Source organism: Pholis gunnellus (assembly GCF_910591455.1).
Source record: "Pholis gunnellus genome assembly, chromosome: 12".
Classification (NCBI taxonomy): domain Eukaryota; kingdom Metazoa; phylum Chordata; class Actinopteri; order Perciformes; family Pholidae; genus Pholis; species Pholis gunnellus.
The window spans coordinates 10,746,481-10,767,213 of NC_136539.1; the positions used below are offsets into that span (position 1 = coordinate 10,746,481).

The following is a 20,733-nucleotide window of genomic DNA, read 5'->3' on the forward strand; positions in this document are numbered from 1 at the left end:
TGCTTTGTCTTGTCTCATTTGGTAAATTAATACAATTAGGAGATGGCCTTTTGGACGTTAGCAGCTGTAGCAACTCGAATCGTGCGCTAGCTAATTCTTGTGATGTTGCTTTATTCTAAATCTATGAGTTAACCACGCCCGATTCATTTAAATATAACAGAAGAATTAAAAAGAGCTGGGAAATAAATGTGGCATTATGAAATCAAAGTCCTCATTTATATATATATATATAAGTATTCCTGTCGTGTTAATTCCGAAAAAAAGGGCAGATTTTCTTCCATGAAACTTTTCTCAGAATTCTGAGATAATAATCTCATTAACTCAGAAAACCAGGGCAAACATTTTATTCTCTCAAGAGAATGCATTACGCCGCTAGCATGGCTAAAGATTAAGACATTCTCTGCACACCAAACTCAAACATTACGAGGACACAATAAATGAATGTCCTATTCATTTAATTCTTTATAACCGTCGTCATCCTAAAAAGCCATTTTTAGTGAAAAGAAAAATTCACATCACAATTCTTAAAAAGCATATTACTTGTTGCATAAAGACAGAAAAAGTCCGTTTTGTTGTTAGAACTGGAGTAAAAAGAGTTGAACCCACTGTGTGATTATCATTTCTACAGCTTTCTGGTCCTTTCCAGAGAGAACAATCCCCGTGTGAGAGGTTGTGTAGAGACTGTGAGCGCATATAGTCTCAGGACATCAGTGATGTAACATCAGGGTAAGAGAGGATGACGTCTAACAAACACAAATACATTTAATTATGCACATATTCAACAGTGTTTCATATGACTGTTTACAACAAGGAATGTATTACATGTTGTGGTTAGTATATATCATAAATACAGTAATATTTCAAATCAAATGTTGACCAACAGAGCATAAAAAGGGTAAACATAAGCTGTCTACGTTGCTAGTCAAACAATGCTAATAATACACATAACACAAGTGCCTTGACATCAATAGATTTTATTCTAACACAAACTTGTCTCCTCTGCTATGTGTTTGTATTCTGCATTCCTTGCCAGGGTAATAGCTGCCTTCCCTGACAGGCACATTTCCTTTGAAGCTGGATGCTGGTGAACGCAGAGATCCAGGCTGCACGTGGGAATATAGGCCAGGAATCTTGGATCGTGGGTATGGGAATAGGCGGTGTCCTTGGGAAAGTGAGCTGTGTTGATAAGCCGCTGAGGGATTCCTGGAATGGAAATGGGGTGAGCCAATCGATCAGGAGAGTAAAAACCCTGAGGCGGAGTGGTGGGTGGGGTGGTAGGTTGATTTGCATGATGTTATCTCAATCATCAGCCTAATCCCCACGCGATTCCAGTGACCAATTCAAAAGTCTGAACAATGTACATTTATTTTATCACATACATGCAAAGACCATACCAGTAGGTCTGCATGTTTTATTCCATTTGCGGCAATCGTGTATAATTCACATCACTGCTGAGTATTTGGCAAACTGGAGGCTTTTCATAGTGATTCATGTTGTTTTCTTTACCTTCCAGGCAGCCATTGCTTTCCATATGTTTCTCCATTGTTGGACTTCCTTTGGTTGTGTTATCCATTATACAACAACTATGCATTTGTTATTTGTCAAAGTTATGAGGCAACGCAGTGCAAACTTTTTTTATAAATTAAATAAAACACCAGTCAAGACAATTTCAAGAATATTTTAATTGTTTTTCATACCATAAAATAATAAATGGAAATCAATGGTTGTAAGTAAGACCTTGTATACATAATGACATACATTGACACATCTTTTTATTTAAACATTGTAAGCAGTTAATTGTATTACACTTGGTTTGAAGAAGAGCTCAAATTAAAAAGCTAAAAAGTATGTTTTTTTGATATACAGTAAATATTAAATTCATATTACATTAATGATACTTGTTATCACATGACCAACGCTCCATAGGTTGCGATGATAGAGCAAACTCAATTCACTGATGGAGACTGTGAGATGCGGTTGAAGTTGCCCTCGAGTTAATTATATCAAACTATGACTCCTAAAGTCAAGAGTGAACTTTTGCATTCAAATGATAATGATATCAACCCAGTGGGACACACTCAGAGCAGCAGAATGCATAGACACAATAGACATCAACACAAACACAAGCATGTATGCACACACAAATGAATGCAAACTACCTTTGCAGGTTCATACACGATACTTGTTCTTGAGTGGGATGATCCATTAACCGTAAATCACACAGGGCTGAGGGTGTTGTCTTCTCTGACCAATCAGAGAGGCTGAGCCGGTCTCTTCCTCCTCTCTGACGTCAGGCAGATGAAAGAGAGGGAGACTGTAGGAGAAAGAGGAAGACAGGGTGATGGTGAACGAGAGGAGGAGTCGTATCAGAACAGTCGAATAGGGTCAGCTGAATGGGAGAAGAATGAAGAAAAAGATGGAGAGAAATGGTGGCAGTAAGAGAGAGCAACAGAATGCTGCCAGACCATTCCAAAGGAGGACAAGTGAATACAGAAGAGGAGAGAAAGAGAATACAGTGCATCAATCTTGAACCCAGAAGTAAAGAGAGATAGTGACAGATTCACTTAAATAGGTTCACGCTGGTAGTGGATTCAGTGTCACCTGTCTCTTTTCTTTCACCCCGTTCTCCTCTCCTCCTCCTCTGACTGTCGTCAGGTCCAGTCTAGTCCTGTCCACCTCTTTCGTCATCCCCGTTTCCCTCCAACAGGAATGCCAAAGGCACAGAGTAAAGAAATGTTTTATTGATCCCCGAGAGTAAATTCAACTTCTTTACTCTGTTATTTGTTGCACACTATGCACAAACAGGACCTGTACACATGGAAGGATGTCAGAGTGAGGGCAGTTGAGGGTTCGGCACCGCGAGCAAGTGCACCTTGGAAGTGCCCAAGAGGCTATCAGTCCACTCTCACTTGTTAACCCTCCTGTTCTCAAGCCAAGTCCCAATGAACCGAGCTACTGCCGTCAGCACGCCTTAAAAAGCTTCAAACAGAGTAGTGAACATGCAATGCCCCCCCCCCCCCCCCCCCCCGTTATTTTTTATTTGTTTATTAAGCGTTTTAAAATAGATATTCATAAATAGATTGGCTGAGCTTTGACAAGCCAGACAGATCAATGATGTAAAAATAGATATAACAGGCGTTTTTGATGTTGAATATGCAAATGCATATTGATTTCTGTTTTGATCCCCTACATACTTTGATCCCCTACATAAGTGTGCAAATTACCTTTGATTAGGAAAGAGCTATTGTATCATCACAATGAAACAATACAACCAATTCTACACACGTATGTGCACTTCAGGGAGGACACACACACACACTTTCCCCGATGGCGAGTCATGTCTGCCAGCCCTCACTGTTACCGTCATAGCTCCAGATTTAAGGGAAAAGCTATCTGCACTCGTGTCACAGACAAACACTTTCGCTCCTGAGTCTCTGGCTCGGTCTCTCTACTCCGTCTCATTCTTGCCCTCACGCTACTTTAGGCTCCCACACACACACACACACACACACACACACACACACACACACACACACACACACACACACACACACACACACACACACACACACACACACACACACACAAATACAGGTAGTGAAAGTGTTTCGAGTGGTGTGAAAGTGACAACTCTCTGCTGTGCCAGACACACACTCCGTATGTTGTTGGTTGGCCACCTCTCAGGAGCTGACACAAGTCAGGCGTTCAGCTCGAACCAATCAAATTGCAGATCTGGAAATAGTATTATGAAACTCCTGGCATGGTCCCTATATCCATATGTCTACCAACAGGGCAGGGGGAGGCAGGCACACATGTACAAACACACACAAACACACACAGGGTTCGGGTCAAAGACAGAGCAGGAGATTGAGCAACTACAGTTAAAGGCAGACGAGACAATCCCAGCCAAAGTAGGACATCTATCCCCGAGAGGCATGATCACAGTATCCTGCAGTAACATAATATGTGAGAGCAATGAGTGATGAGCATCCAAGCATCCTTAGCAATGACACAACAGATGTTTGCCATGACACCATTCACTGTTTCAAATTGAGTTGATGTTCCTACCAGAATTCCCGCCCCGCATGGTGAATTTTCCTTCCCCAATACGATCGGCCGTGAATCAGAGAACAAGGGCTTTAAAAACATCGAGGAAATTGAATCCCTTTGTTTGAGCACCCGTCGACATTTGGTGATAAGTCAACAAATGACCTTATTGACATGACTTGTTCCCCCTCACACAGAACATCACAGAAATAGTACAGGGTTTCTGATTTTTAAGGTTAACTCTGAAGTACACTCAACATGAGGTGCAATGCCACCAACAAGAGGAGAACAAACATCTACTTCTGTTGTGCTTGAGAGTAGTTTTACAAAGTAAACACCTGCGACAGGAAACCGAATAAACTGCAGCTTACACACAGCAGCAAGTGCTGAGCTATCCATGGTGATGAAATTCAGTGCTGTTCTCCCATAGAAATTCCACACAATATAAAACATATATATTTAAGTCCCTGCACATGTTATTGCATATTTTTTGGGGGGCAGAGAGACACTGGTTGTTCTAAAGTTAATTGGATTGGTGTTAGATGACCACTTCTCCACCTTTAACAACAAACTGTATAGAATACGCCGCCTCCCGCCCTGCCTTAAACTCAAATGAATCGGGCAATCATCTCTTGTCATATCCCCAATTTACAGCCCATTAACATTAAGTAACACTCTATTTGGTAGCACTGCAGGCCACGCTGACAATGATTAGTATAGCTCTAAGGACCAGGATAAATACAGTAATTTACTTTCAGCACCTTAAGTGCAACTACCTCCTGTCTCCCCCTCCCACCTCGTTCTGTCTCTCTGTCACACACACACACACACACACACACGCATGCACACACCTAAACACACACATACGGATACACACACAGGGACATTACATAGGCTACAGGGCCATAGCGTAATTCATGTGTTTGTTTTAAACCCACTGACCAAACATAACATAACTGATAAGATAGGACCCCTGCAGGGAACTGGTAGCCTACATGATATTGTTAAACCTACAAGCTCAAACCTTGCTTGTTCAGCTGCTTTCCACTTGCCCATGGAGGCTCAAGCCTGACTAGTTTTCAGTAGTGCTGTCAAAGCCCTGATTTTCTTGATGTCTATTTCAGCTGCGTTGCCTCTGAGCAAGAAAAGGAGCAATGCAATGTGAGGATTTGCGATGTATGCAGCCTATACGTTGCGTGTATGAAATGGGCCAGATCGATACATCTTAATGACTATATCGAAACAGTCAGAGCGATGTCTTACCTGCATTGTTGTTCTCGGGAAAGGACTCGCGTCTATCCTGCACCAAAAGCAAGATGTCGCCAAAAGTGTGTGTTTGTGCCCTGCCAAGACAATATTTGGGGACTGTTACTCATGAAGAGCAGAGAGGATATACCTAAACACCCTTTACCCACCTTTCTGAGCCTCTCTCTCTCTCTCTCTCTCTCTCTCTCTCTCTCTTCCTCCACCCCCTCCCTCCCTGTGTGTGTGTGTCGCTGTGTGTGTGTGTTTGAGTGTGTGCATATAGGTAATAAGCTGCTCCGCCACTGCGCAACGATGGAGCTATCGCAACGATGGAGATGACGCAAACCGACCCAGCTCTCCGAAAAAGTGTTTCAAGACGAACATGGCGGCAACTTAACCGCGGTTCAAGATGACAATGGCCAACGGGAGAAAGGATTCTAGGCTTTCCACCCAGGTACCGGACAGTGTGCGTGCATCGAAAGGGCTCGTTGCTCTCCTTTAAGTGAATCCTCCAACCGAACGGGCGGCAGCATAGACGCGCAGCATCAGTACCGAGAGGCTCCCAACAGCTGGTCTCCCTGCGCCCCCCACGACAGAACAAACCCCGGGGAGGGACGGTCGGGAGAGGGGGGCATGCGGTCAAAGAGGACGCCGTTTCCCCCCGAAGAGCCATGGGGAACCAGGATGCGGCAGCGCGAAGCTTAATCTGTGCGGGCGCGCTAATTGGATCGGAATAGCACCGATCGCTGCGGGCGCGATAGAGGAGCGCCCTGGACCGGCGGAGGCACGGCACCCCACCGTTACAGAGGAGAACAAACCGGAGTCCGTCTCCCCCCAAGTCCATGAGTATTGTGGCAGAGCAGCCCCCGCGGTGGAGTCGGCCAGGGCAGCACTTTCCTAAAATATGACCAGGGGTGCTTGGATGCGTCGGCAGCATGATGAGGGCTTAAAATACTGGTTTGCACCCCGAGAGAACGAGAAGCCATTTACCGAGTCGGAGCGGGCCCAGAGATGGCGACTGTCGCTGGCCTCTCTGCTGTTCATCACCGTCCTGCTCTCTGATCACTTGTGGTTCTGCGCCGAGGCGAAACTGACGCGAACCCGAGACAAGCGGTCGGACAAGGGGCTTGCTTTTACGGACACGGGCGAGTACCCAAACTCCCTCCACCGACAGCATATCCCACCATCACCCGACCCCAACCGTCTCGCCAGAAAGCAAGATGTTATTTTTCTAGGGAATTCTACCAAACCTCTGTGGCGAATGGACACCTGTCATCCAGACAGCCTGTCCAAAGACTGCTTTACTTTCACGGACGCGAGGACCGTGTGCCTGGGCCTCTCCGGTGGAGGGGAGAGAGGGACACCGCTGGCGTACGTGAATCTGAGCGATTTGTACCTTTCTTTTTGTAATTCCTACTCACTTTTGGATTTGTTTTACGGGTTTACGAGTCCGGACGATTTGAATTGCACCCTGGATATGGCCATGGGGGTGGATCTGCTGGGATGCAGCAAGTGTGTTCGGGCTTATCAGCTTCTCGACCAGCGGGCGGAGGACAACTACCGGGAGTTTGAACTGCTGGTTCAGAAATACGAGACGGATGCGTACTCGGTTAGGACGTGCATGGAGGAATGCAAGGTAGGACTAGCGAGGCTGGGTCGCGCGCGCGCACACACGCGCACCTACAAGTGCATTTAAGGGGGTGGGTTCACAGTCGCCATGGCAACCGTTGGGCATATTTGCCAGTATACTGGTATTTATTTTTTTTAGCTCTCAGGCTACCAGTAGCCTTCATTTGGCCCGCCAGGGTCTGCACAAACACACAGTTGCACCACATGGCATGGGGGACAAGAGGACAGGTCAGCAGACTCCCACAGTCCCTCATCATTTTCCCTCCCTCTCTTTCTTCCTCGTTTCTCTCTCCAAACCTAATCTTTTAACATGGACTACTTTGTGACCTGTGGCTGTGGAAGTGACGTTTGACATTTGGAGCAAGGGCCAGGCTTGCACCGCTACCGCAGCTCTGTGAGATGAGGGGAGAGAAGGGCTGCTGAGTGGTGCTCATTTCAATATCGTTAATAGCACGCCAGTGATTTCTGCACCTAATCCAGGCTTTGTGTTGTTCCCAGTTTGCTTGTTGTTTCCATAACACGGTAGCCTTAGACAGCACATACCTCAGGCTGTGGAGTACATGCTGCGCATGTGATCAACATGGCATACCTATGTCTACATCGTCCACACACGCAGACAAACACACTTTGTCTTGTGTTACTTTAGGCATCAAGGCCCAGCCGCCTGTGTTAAGCAAAGGAAACGTACCTGTAAATAGTAGCAGGGTGGGGATACACTGGTTGAATTACACTTCAATCTGGTTCATTTGTTGTGCACTGGACTGTTGCAGAGGCTTTTTTCTCCCCCAGACAGCTGTGCATCCTCCTGTGCTCACTGTCCATCGTGCTGTAAGAAGGCCCTGCGAAAGGCCTTTCCGGAAGACATGTTTGTTTCTTCAGCTGTGTACTTACATTGTGAATTATTGTTTTAATTAATCCGGCACAAAGACCGTGACCCAACCTCACTTCTTGAACAAAGTGAACAGCTACACTGTATCTTACCCACCTCCACCCATACCTGATTAGCTAAATCAGGTGGGTTCAAGAGTTCCTGTTTGGCTGAACGCACCTGATGGATGGGAAATATGCAGTGTGGGGGGTCTTTCATTAACAGGTTTGAGAATGGGTGGTATTAAATGCATGGAATATGGTTAATAACAGTAATGATGTGGGAGTATGGTCTGACAAGGACAAACAAGATGTATGATGTTTGTCTTGTACTGCCTCTGGTACAGAACAGTACATGCATTCTTCTGTATTGACAGTATAGAGCTTTATTTATACTTGGCAGATGAACTTTTCTCCTGCTGTAACATGTTCTTGTGTTCGATGCACCGCGGCATAACCAATTTCCTTGTCCTGAATATTGAGATTGTGAGGAATTATAGTGACAGTTGTTCTAAATATGTGTCCAAAGTCAGGGGGGCTGCAGCATCACCAGGTCAGGGAATGGACCTTGGAAAGCAGGAAATCTTCCCTTAAAACTTCCCTCATAATGATCCAGCAAGCCAAACCCATTTTATACAAGATGGATGTTGTACAAGGGCAGATGGTCAGGAGGCTGGGCTGTGAGTGCTGATAATCCATGTGTGTGTGAGGAAGGCCAGTTAGTGGGAGGATATACTGAGGTTTTATTGTGAGCCATAGTTTATACCGCCTGTTTGTCAGAGTGCATGCATGTAATGTATGTGTATTTATGTTCATGAACCTGTTTCATAAAACATCTCATAGCTGCTTCCTTCTCATGCCATCTAATCGCTATGGTGCATTTGCACTCCTACTCTTTGCTAATGTAATCAGACTCAGGCAGGGCTACAGCAGCCTTTTAGCCCCTTTAGCCCAATCTGAATTGCTAATCTGCTCCAGTGTTCGTGTGACCTTTGTGAAAGCACAGCACCCCGGGCCTGCATCACAAACCACCGCTCCTTGAAGAAGCACTCTACTGGACAATAAAAAGACAGTAGACAGCTCGAAAACAATACTTATTGCGATTCACTCTCATCTCTCGTGTTTCTCTCATCTCAGACCTCTTTTTTACTTCCTCGTCCACGTTTTAAACAACTGCTCAAGGCTCCGCTTCAAATGGTTTGAATGAATTGCAACTGTAACATCACGTGGTGTTTCTGTTTCCTGTGGACGCAAGTTGTCAGTGTTGTATAAGTTAAGGGGATGAGAGAACAGATGAGTGAGATGAGAAGAAAGGTGAAAGAATAGGGGAACACGTGAGGTAAGGTTCAGAGGTGAACGTGACAGTAAGAACAACTTTGCATTGAAGATTGGAAACTCACAAAGAGGTGATAACATCAACACGTATAAACAGACGACATGCACACATAATAGGACACAGTCTAGTAATCTTCATGGACAGATCATTCAAACATAGCTAGCTTTCATCAAGATGGTGTATGTCACTGGGCCTGCCTTGTTGACAGATAATGATGTGTCGCTACAGTGTACTAGCAAGTGTTAGCTGTGTAGCTAAAGCCTCACAGAGCGTGTTCGTCTGTGTCATAGAGCTCCATTGTTGCCCCAAAAACTATTAAAAACAAACCAGTGAGCCACGCTGTTGCATTTGGTGACATGGTTCTTCATTTCCATGAAAATAGGCACCGCAGCTTATTTAGAGTCAATCCACATACCCTGTCCTGCTGTCGTAAATACTCATTAGTGCTCTGAATGTGTATTCACCCGTGTCTGAAAATAGTCCCCCAACAAATGCACTATTTCCTTCTGTTCGAGTTACTCTACAAAAAGAAATAAACTATAGATGTGTGACCCGTTTTTAAAAATGTATTACTTCAGAAGGAACAAATGGGCTTGCGGCTGAGTGCCAGACGCTGCCTTTGACTGAGGTTGGTCTTTATTTGTTCTGACTTGTGGCTGACAGACTCCACTTCCTGAAAGTGTGTGCACAGATCAGCCCACCTTTGCTAAACCATCAGTCCCTCATCATAGCCACTTCGTTTTTTTTAACTTACACTAAACCTAAACAAGATAGGATTGGTAGGCCTTTATCACAAAAAGATATTTTGACATCGGAAAAGCTTCGGTGTATATATAAAATTCCATTTAGATGCTCCAGTTTCAGTGTCCTGTTATTGAGTGTGCTGGCTCAATGTCACACTATCATGTCTTACTGGGAATAAAACCGCCATCATTTATGTTAATAACACTTGTGCTTCTCCTACTATGACAAGTCAAAATGTCCTCTGTGAAGCCCTCTGTAGATTGTTATGTTATATGCCTCCTTTTTGCTTCCTGTTCTTCAATTCAATTCAATTCAATACAATTATATTTGTATAGTCCAATATCACAAATTTGCCTCAGAGGGCTTTACAATCTACACAATATACGACATTCTCTGTCCTTGGACCGTCACATGGCATAATGAAAAACTCCCCCCAAAATACCCTTTAACAGGGAAAAAAAGAGAAAGAAACCCTCTCCCAGGATGGGCAGAAGTGCAATAGATGTAATGTCTAATTTCTTTATTATTTCTTCTTGTGTTATTTACACCTTTTGATCTCTCTATGTACCTGTCTATATCACACACGTACATGTGTGCCTACACACACACTCACACAAAGAGCCCCATGTGCAGTGTTTCCTGCAGATCCAGACCTGACTGTCCCTTCCGGTGTAATTTAATTTGCACTCTGCTTCTCTGGCGGCTGTGTCTCCAGGGCTCTGCCTCAACATGTTGATCTCCTTCCTCTATCTGTTATTGTCTCTCTCTTACTTTCACATCCTTTCCCTCTTCGTCTTCCTCCCATCTGTGTCAGAGCTCTGTGGAACCAACATCACATGTACAGATGTGTCCAGTATCCGTCTCACCTCCACCCCTCTCTCCCTCCTCCTCATAGACTTACTTGCCATCAGGGACCTCGGTTTCTCTCTCCCTCTCCCTTCCTCCAAATATCTGGGTGTTGAGCTCTCTTTTCCTGCTGGAGTGATAGATACTGATCTAGGTTAAGGTCCTTTCCTTCCCTTGAATTACAGGCCTGTCCACACAAATCCCAATGTGTGCTCCCTCACACAGCCGCTGCTTATTCAATCACCGTGTCTCCTCTATCACTCTCTATTTCTACAAGACTATTCAGTTAAGCCCCTATTTAATTCAGCTGTTTATGTTTTTAACTCTACAGCGAGGATAGGATGATTGGGTTTCCCATTAAATAAAACAGAATTACAAAAAGTACCTGCTGGAGAAAAGAAAAGAGCATTTTATTGACACCCAGGAAGGAAACTTTTCATCGTAGCACCACAAGAAGCAGGCCAGAGACACAGTAAAACCAGTCTACAGTAATGCTAACGGCTCCGTGAGGCTGTAAGGCACAGGGGCTTTGAACTAAATTCAAATGTCAGCGACAACAAACTCACATGTTGATATTTAGGTATTAGGTCTTAGTTTAGTGTGTTAGCATGCTAACATTAGCGAATTAGCTCTAAACACAAAGTGCAGCCAAGGGTGAATTGAATGTCAATGGTTTGTCAGGTAGTTATACACCAAATAATTGATTGATTGAACCTTGACCCGATGATGGTCAATGGGATCATCAAAGTGATTAGAATCATCCTGAGAGGAACATGAATATGTTTCAAATTGCATAGAGATTCATCAAATAGTTAAGATTAAAAGTAGTGAGATTCAATCAGTAGTTCTTCCTCAGTCAGTCAATACTCGCTGACTAACCAATCAGCAGACTGACATCGCCATAGAGCTACACTGCTAGCATGGCAGCTGTATGTAGCACAGTACCCAGGACCCTGATATTTCTGCTCAAAGTGACGAAGTATATGTAATATGTACGGCATTTAGCCCATTAACATTATATACAACCTTTGTGACAAATAGACCAACGTAAGAAAACATACTGACTCATCATATGTTTCTGTTGACACATTTAGCCTTCGTACAAATTAATGTTGTGCTACATATTTGTTTAACAGGACGATCTTTTTTATGTAAATTAAATGAAAGCCTGCTTTGACTTAGCACATAGTGTCCAGATAGTCCTGCTATCAGCACAGACAGCCTGTCCTGACTGCAAGTCCTGCACTTTTCTCTCTCTCTCTCTCTCCCCCAAATTCAATTAGGGCTCTGTTGCTTCTCTACGCAGCTCAAATAGATCCAGGGAAACTCCCCTTCATATGAGCTGCCAGTGTTTGTTTCTCCCCAGGCAGGAGATAAGGGAATGCGTCTGTTTCGAGAAGAACACAGCAGCACTCCCATGGAAACGCCTCCTCGTCCTCCTCTATTCCCCGTCAACGCAGCACAATGATACCGTACATCTCCCTCCTTCGCTGCCTTGGGCCTCAGCTCTGATCGACACATCCCATTTCCTTCTCTCCATATATTTTCCTCCCTCTTTCCTTGCAGTCCAGTACTCTGAAAAAAGTCCTGTCCCTCATTCAGTTGATGTGTGGAGGAGTGCTGTCCTGTTAGCTTGGTGCATGGGTAAAAAAAACAACAACAGTATGTGCTCCATGCGTGCGTGACTGTGTGCAACAGCAAGCTGCATGTATCCAGCCAGTCACTGTAGGCCATATATCAGCTCTACTCAACGACATAAACGCTGCAATGAGTCCTCTGAAGGCATTCAATTCAATCAGATCTGTGGCATAAACAAATGACTTTTTACACATGCACGCTCGCTATCTGTCTCTCCTCTGCCTCACTGGTATGCTTAGTTGAATGATTTGATGAGTGGGTGATGTGTCATTTTTGATTTTCTGTGACAAAGTGAAGAGAGAGAAGGGGCTAGAGAGAGCGGAAATGGCTGCTATTGATAACTGACTCCATACAAAATGCATTAAACTCTCAGATAAAATCGATAAACAGACATTTATTTGTTTAGGCTTTTGATGATATTAGGTGTTTACAGGCCACATCGATATAAAATAGTCGGCATCTTCACGGCTAAAGGAGAAAAAAAACAATATGCATCTTCACAACAGATGTTGCTCTCGAGCCCGGGATACGGCTGATATCTACCACTTCAGTTTCATCCAGTGTTAGTTGGTGGCGAATAAAATAAGATGTCAATTGGATTAACAAAATCCAACAATAATTAGAAGAGCCTGGTGCTACCATGACAGTCATTCATATTTCTGGTCTCATTTGTGTTGAGATGCAAATGTTAATTGTGTTCTTGTGCGTAAGCATGACATCGATCTGTGGACTGAGAAGTTTATTTGAAAGGAAGAGAAAGTGCCTTTCAGTGAAATTAGTCATCGCATTGCATTTTTAAAGCAGAGAGTGCAAATATGTGCCATTTACACAATATTATTACAGTAATGTCAGTGTGCTGTTTGATGGGGTCATTCCTATTGGATGAGAAACTGAATGGAACAGCACATCACATTTCATTTACACTCTCCGAGAGGGAGAGGCATCTGAATTCTGAACAAATTTGAGGCAAACAGGCTCTTTACATGGAACTTCTCTATAAAAGGATTGAATGAATTAGGTGTGTGTTTACTGGTCTTGGGAAATACTACTGCATATGTGAAACATGTATAAAGCCTTTTGTGGCTCCAGAGGGAGCTGCCAAATCTCATAAATGGGTTTGAGAAATAAAAAGAGTCTGGGGATGTGTACTTAGAAAGAAATGACCTTACCAGACTCAGATTGCCGGCTCCTCAACTTTGCTTGAAGCTAGTGGCTTGACATCAGCGGCTACTAGCATAACACCTAAATCTCCAACCGAACTGTCAGCAGTTAGAGCTGCAATGTCCAACAATGTGATAGGAGTGCAATGCTGAATTGGTACTTGTTCAATACCTTAGTATCAACACAGACTCACGGCATTTTCTGAATTAGTTACAACATTTTAATCTAGTTATTCTTGTATGTGGACATCCACTGTTTTGGTTTCTCTCCGAGACTTTCAAACTAATGTTTTCAATTGGAAGTATCTTTTGTCCCTTCACCATGACATTGTGCAACAACACTAACCTTAGGTTTATGCAACAAACTTAGACCCTTAGAAACAAACCCGTCACTTCACATTGAGCCTCAAACACCGATCTCGTGGTTGAAAGTCCTGTGTTTGTTTCACCCACCCACCATAGATAGTCTTTCTCAATATCTGACACTACGTCGCTAGCTCTGACCGTTGCTAAGTCACGTGGATGTGTTTACTTTGTGTGTCCACCACAAAAAAAGGATCATTCCATTGCCACTATTTTGATACGGAGCACAAAAACAAAATGTGTGTCCATGTACACGAATCATTAGATTTCCATTTCATGACTATTTCACAAACCGCCAAGAGACTCGGCTGGTGGTGTTTGAGCAAACGCTGGATAGGTTAGGCTGACAAATGTTTTTCTTTTTCAATCAGGATCTGATAAATGTGTATGTGACATCCTGTACGGTTGATGCTGCTGCAAACTGCCCAAGTTGATTGTAGCTTTTCGTCACCTCCCTCCGGCTGCAGGCCACCAAGCAAAAAGGGATTCATCTTAAACAAGCCTATTTTATCAAATCCCAAACCACTTCCTGCTTTCAATTAGAAGGGTCTTTTTTTCTGGCGGCCTTGACATCTGAGGCAGCACTTCCTCTCAGTTTGTTTACACATCCTATGTCCTCTGCATTTACCCTAAATCATCTCAACCCTGACCTTAACCATCTTGAAGCTAAACCTATAAGCCTTTGATGGATGAAGTAGTTGAAGATGGGTCGTTTTTTTTAATTTTTATTTATGCATTTTTACAGAAAATACTGGTCACAGTTTATAACAAACAGCTTGACTGGGAGTAAGTAGGGGAATTAGTAAAATAGTAAAAGCTGAGCTGAACACAGTCACCATTGACACATAACCTCTTCATGCAACTCTAATGAATCAGATAACAGAAAATAAAAAATGCAACCAAAACCATTAAAAACATCATTCTAATCAGATATTGAAACAGCATTAATGTATCAATTTCTCCGAGACATAATCACAATCTTTTGTCCTCCAAGTGTGACTACGCCAGTGAGCTGCCTGTGAACAGGCCCTTTCCCTTGCAATGATGGCGGCTGAAGTGACACTGAAATTACATGGAAATCAGCCACAATTGTTCCCGTCGAGTTAAAAGCATCAGAAAGAAAGCAGGACAGCGTTTCCAACACTTAAGGTCATGCAGAAGTCATAATGTGCTTTTGTGGCATTTATCTGATCCCTGATGAGTGTAACTACTGAATCATCTGTGATTGTGAAAGAGCATTGATCCGTTATCTGCGAGGAAGTGTGAATGAGAGCCCGTAATGACGAGAGCAAAACGTTTGCGTTCATGGATAGTTAAGCTAGCTAAGCTGCTAATGTTGTGAATACATTACTACCGAAGTACACACGTTATTGTTCTTCTTGTGTTTTTTAGAAGTTTCATGTGTGTTGACACCCGCCACCCAATGGAGCAAAGTATAGCGCTGACTCTGATTTGCAAAGCCGCGGAAAACCTGGGATTGCAATCTGGCGGAGACTCCCATGTCTACATGTCAACAAAACGTATTGAAATGGGAAAAAAAACACCAAGTTTATAAAGAAACTACTGATAGCAATAGTGAAGTGTGCTGAGAAAGCTACATTCTGAGCATCACTGGCAGAGAGACAGAAACCAGTCACAGTTCCCAGACTCTGGTGGTGACATTCTCACATTACTGAGTCATCATCATCATCAGCCGCTCACAGCACGTCCTGATTCAGGGAGAGCACAGCAGAGGAGTGAGAGAAGATAGACACACGAATATGCAGTTTGTATGGTATAAACTCACACATACTGTACATACAGTTCAAGGCATGAGCAGACACATACTTTATAGCATAACCAACAACACCACACACATGGGAGAGAGGCAGGAGACAGAAGCAAACAGAAGAGGGGTGGAGAAGGGACTGACAAGTGAATGGTTAAATAGGGAATACCCAGTGATGTGTGCAGCATGATGGGCTTGTGTCAGATCCCCTGACATACTGTATTTTCTCTGGGTGTTGTACAAACAATTCATCTGAGCACCTGGTCCTACCTAATCCTTTCAATTTTAATCAGGCTAGTGTTTCTGTCAATGGATGAGCGTGAGTGAATTTGTTGAGTGAGGGCGGCGCATGTTTGCATGCTTGAGTGCATGGCGTAGGGGGATGTTGTAGTTGCTACCATCGGCTTTTGTCATTAATTTAGTATGAAGATTGAAAGCATGTCTCAAAGGAAGAGTTTTGGGAAAATTCACTCATTCGCTTTCTTGCTGAGAGTTAGATGAGAATTACAGTAATACAGTAACACGTTATTATTAGGATTTTGGTAATATTATTACATTTATGATGTCAAGTAATGCGTTACCACCCAAAATGTAGTGTTAATTGTTTCGCCACTGTTGGTTAAATAAGCTACAGCTAGGAGACGGTCAGCTTAGCCTATAAACAGACTGAAAGCTCGGGGAAACAGTTTTTACGCTTAGATGTTTGTACTGGTTAAACAAGCAAGACATACGATGTTAATAAGTGAGCTTTAGACGTGCTGGTAGATTCATTCTGGTACCTCTGGACAGATTCAGGCTAGCTGTTTTAATGCTATGCTTGGCTAACTAGCTGCCAACATTAGCTTCATATTCACCATACAGACACAGTGTTATTGATCTTCTCATCTTTTCCCAAAATGCTTATGTAACTTTACACTTTTATAGGCTGCAACTAACAATAATTTTCATTCTAATAATCTGCTGGTTACTTTTTGATTAACCAATTCATTTTTATTTCCATAAAATGTCATAAAATAATGAAAAATATCCATTATAATTACCCTGAGCCTGGGGTGACATATCTAAATTGCTTGTTTTATTCAACTATAAATCCAAGCATTAAGATATTCAATTTACCATCATAAATGATAAAGAACAGCAGCACTCGAAGAGCTGGAACCATAACTGACTCTACAAATCTTATCGAAGTAGATGCCCATTCATTTTCTGTTGATCGACAAATAAATGAATCAATTATTGTTTCAGCCCTAGCTGCAACATCCTGATATTCAGTCGACCAGTGGTGACACAGAAGTGAAACACAGTTGATTCAGTCGGTCTTGTTTCTGGGTTTACAAGTGTGAAAACAATGTGACTTTGCTTTGACGCTCTAAATGTTTTCAGTCATTATGGATATTTTTATCCCTGTTTGGTCATAATAGAAGTCAAGACAACAATATTGCATTGTTTCATGGCTGTTTCCAGGGCAGCATGATGGAAGATTGCACTCAGGGTAACAACCAAGCGTGATACAGACGTTTTAAAACACCTTTATTGTTCAGTCATTGCCCTTTGTGTCCCCCTTTTTCCAGGTGGGGTGAAAAAAACACTAAAATAGCGTTTAGGCAATATTACATTTAATGCCTCCATTCAAATGGATGCAAATGAGTTTGTGTTGTCCTCCGCACAGCCCTCATTATAAAGCCAAAGAGGCTGATTATTATTCACATCATTATTCCAGTGGTACCTAGCAACCACCTCACCTGAGGATCCTTTTCTTGTGCGGGATGCAGGCTTAAAGTATGTGAGACCTACAGTGTTTGGTGGTCCGATTTTGTGAGTGGGCTGAAGCTAAGCATGTAGTCTCCTCACCCCCACACCTCCTCCAGTCTGACACAGTAATTTTATTGTGGACGGAGCGCGGAGGTGCAGAGAAAGAGAGAGAGGTTATTGATGGGAACAGATAGAACATTGGAAAGGAACAAAGCAAGACAGAAGAGGAATTGAGGAGAGCTTGACCCGATGATGAGGGTCTTATCTGCACCTCTTCGCAATGGCGTTTCGCCTGCCGTGTGTGTGTATGTGTGTGTGAAGTGGACGGATGGCGGAGGGGTTTTCCACCTGCTGAAGTTTCCCTCTTTGTCTGAGACCCTTTTGTCTATTTGCCCCTCCATCTGCCGTTCATCAACTGCAGCTTTGTCACTCATTTGTCGTCCTTTTACTCCATTTTCCCCCATCATTCTTCTTTTTTTATTATTTTCATCCGATCTTTTCCCCGCTTGGGAACGACCTGTACAACATGTATGGTGCTTTAGTCTTGTCCTGCTTTGTCTCTTTTGTTGCAGATTTGCTTTACAGTAGCGTTGACAGCCCCTGACTGATTCCCTGTAAATTATTCATCCGTCATTGACTTTTCAAAAGCACCGAGGAGGAACTGGAACACTTCTATCCCTTGCTCCCACACCCTTGTGACACTGCTGTACCTTGCTTTTTTAATTTTTTTTTAAAGCAAACACACTGTCAACCTCTTCATTTCCTCTTTCCAGCATATTTCAACAAACATCACAGGCACACAACAGTAAATATAAAAGTACTCACCACACAAACCTTCCTTCTTAAGGCTGACGCTTTGTACTCTACTCAATCCTGGCAGCTATTGGAATGTCGTGGAAACATATGCACTCATGGGCTACGACAACATTTAAGTTGCTGACTTTTCCGCCAGGTACAGAGACCATTTGATCAGAAGTGGCCATTATGTGTCATTATGTGTGCTTGATGTATCATATATGTCAAAATTCATGTTACACACACAACATTCTCTTCTGTGTTTCAGTACCACACACCCATGTGCCCAGACTCCCACAACTGAGACAGCAGACATTGCGTATTGAGACAGTAGGGATGAGCTTTACATAAAATTAGGCATTTTTTGGTGTCCAGACTGCCACTGTACGTGTGAGTTTGCATTGCTCTTACCTGGAGGGCATGAATGTGTTTTGGTGTAGATATCATATCCCCACTGTAATCCTCGTTCCATTCCTCTTTCCGTTTTTATCAAGGTGGTTACACGTCACACAATCGCTGCCCCTGTTCGTCACCTCCTCCTCTCCCTATCTTGCTCCCTTGGCCCTAATCCTCCTGTGCAGGCTCTTAGCTGGATAAAGCTGTCTCCATCCTTTCTCTTTATGGCAGGATTTACAGCAGTACCCCTTCATATCCCCCTTTTAGCACTCTTACGGTAGCTTCCACTGTTACAGGGCAGTGCTCTTTGGAGAGCATACGGTTCGGTTAGGCAAGGAAATCCCTGTGAAGACCTAAAAGGTGTCTAAACAAAACACCAACTAAACACAACATCTTATGGAGACAACATTGACCCTTCTTTGGAACACACTGTTGCACATTTATGTTTTAACTAGGTGTCAAGTTTAGACCTCAATATTTCATACTGAGATGGTCTATAACATTTTTTGCGGCACTTCATCTTTGGGCTTCCCCAGCCCTATTTGGGACTGTCCCGCCCTTGGTGTGGGAGACATTCCCAGCTGGTTTCCATTGAAAAGTTCAGGGATGCGGCCGTGTGCTGCTCTTTAACAGATGAACATTTGCCAAACCGACCAGTTAGTCTTCAGCAAGTCTTGTAAAAATACAGTTTGAAAACATCCGAGATGAAGTAGAAATCTCTCCTTTGTGTCACTTGTTGAAGATTGTTTTCCAATGAGGCGAAGAAGACGCTATAATCGTAGCGGGCAAACCACGCAAAAGGTGAACGTTATACTTAATTGTGGTGTGGTGCCTGTGGTGTCAGCTTGTTGTGGTATACATTGCAGTACTTATACATAATGTGCCGTCATGAGTGTCTTTGAATAGGACAGGATGGATAGGAGATGTGACTTTCGTCAGAGAGATTTTCAGAATTTTTAACATTCAGGATTTAACGATTTGGAGCATTGTTGGTGGGATGTGAGGAAAGGCGTATACGTGACTGTGCTCGTGCGTCTGTGTGTGACTGTGTGAGTGAGAAGGTGAAAAGGGTGAGGGAGAGAGAGTAAGGGCGACTTTCACAAACTGACTCATTGATTTCCCATTTAAAAGCAGGGGTGATGTTTTGGATGGGATTGATTGAGAGGTGTAGTCGTCAGGAGAAAGGAAGACATGAGGTGGAAAGAAAAGGCATAAAGAGAGGGGGTGGGTCTCGAGATTGACAACAAAATAATACTGATGATGCTCGGAGAGGGAGCGAGCCGGACACACATGTAGAATTAGAGTGGACACACAGGGGAAGGGCTGGTGATGGGGAGTATATAGCTTGATCTTACAACCCCCCGTCCCCATCCAAGATGAATGCATTTCAGTCAAGGAACACAGATGCTTGTAACACAACTCTGGCATAGGAAATGATGGTGATTGATTGATAGGGGAGGATGAGGGTCATATCCCGAACAGAGGACAGCAGGACTGTTACTGACAGAATTACTTGGGCTCTCTCTTTCATCTCTTCCTCTGTCTCCATCAGTCCTTTATTCACCTCCCCCAACTGAGGCTAACGCTACATGTCCTGGGTACAAAGTCAGCATCCCCAGCAGCTGATGCTCTTAGAAGACAGGGAAATAAATCAGCAGCTGTGTTTATGTTTTGCAGGGTGGATATATAGGCTTGTATGTTATAGAACAGTTTTATTGTTTCAGTAAAATTGTAAATAAAATGTTGTTGGTTCGTAGCCGTTGGACGGTTTGAATGCTTACTGTCGAAAAACATCCGCGGACATGCAACACAGTACAGCAGCAAGATTTATGCTTTTGTGCTGCTGTGTTCAAACAGTGTGCTTTATTTTTGTAAGAGAAAATAATTTGAGATTGAGAAATAACTTCATATTGAGTAACACTGGACGTTTATCTACCTATCTATCTATCTTTCTAACTATCAATCACAAGTTTGGCTGTGAGTTTATGACCCAAACCAGACAAGGACAGAACTGCTAGCGCTGCTCTGAACTCTGATACACTAGCACCTTGACTCCCACACAGCGGATGTTCCTGTCCCAAACAGCTGTTTTTGTGCAAACTGTAACACATAATAATAGTTGGTTTGCTTTGGTAATAACACTTGGT

General features: G+C 43.3%; 1 protein-coding gene across 1 annotated transcript in view; it reads left to right on the forward strand.

The window, feature by feature from the left end:
• Positions 1-6,196: 6,196 nt before the first annotated feature.
• The window catches only part of nalf1b (NALCN channel auxiliary factor 1b), a gene marked incomplete at both ends in the record, with an annotated part of 67,328 nt that continues 52,791 nt past the window's right edge, over positions 6,197-20,733 (forward strand). The window contains one exon of the mRNA XM_079169687.1: positions 6,197-6,928. Coding sequence (XP_079025813.1) covers positions 6,197-6,928 — 732 coding nt within the window. The remainder of the gene's footprint in view (positions 6,929-20,733) is intronic.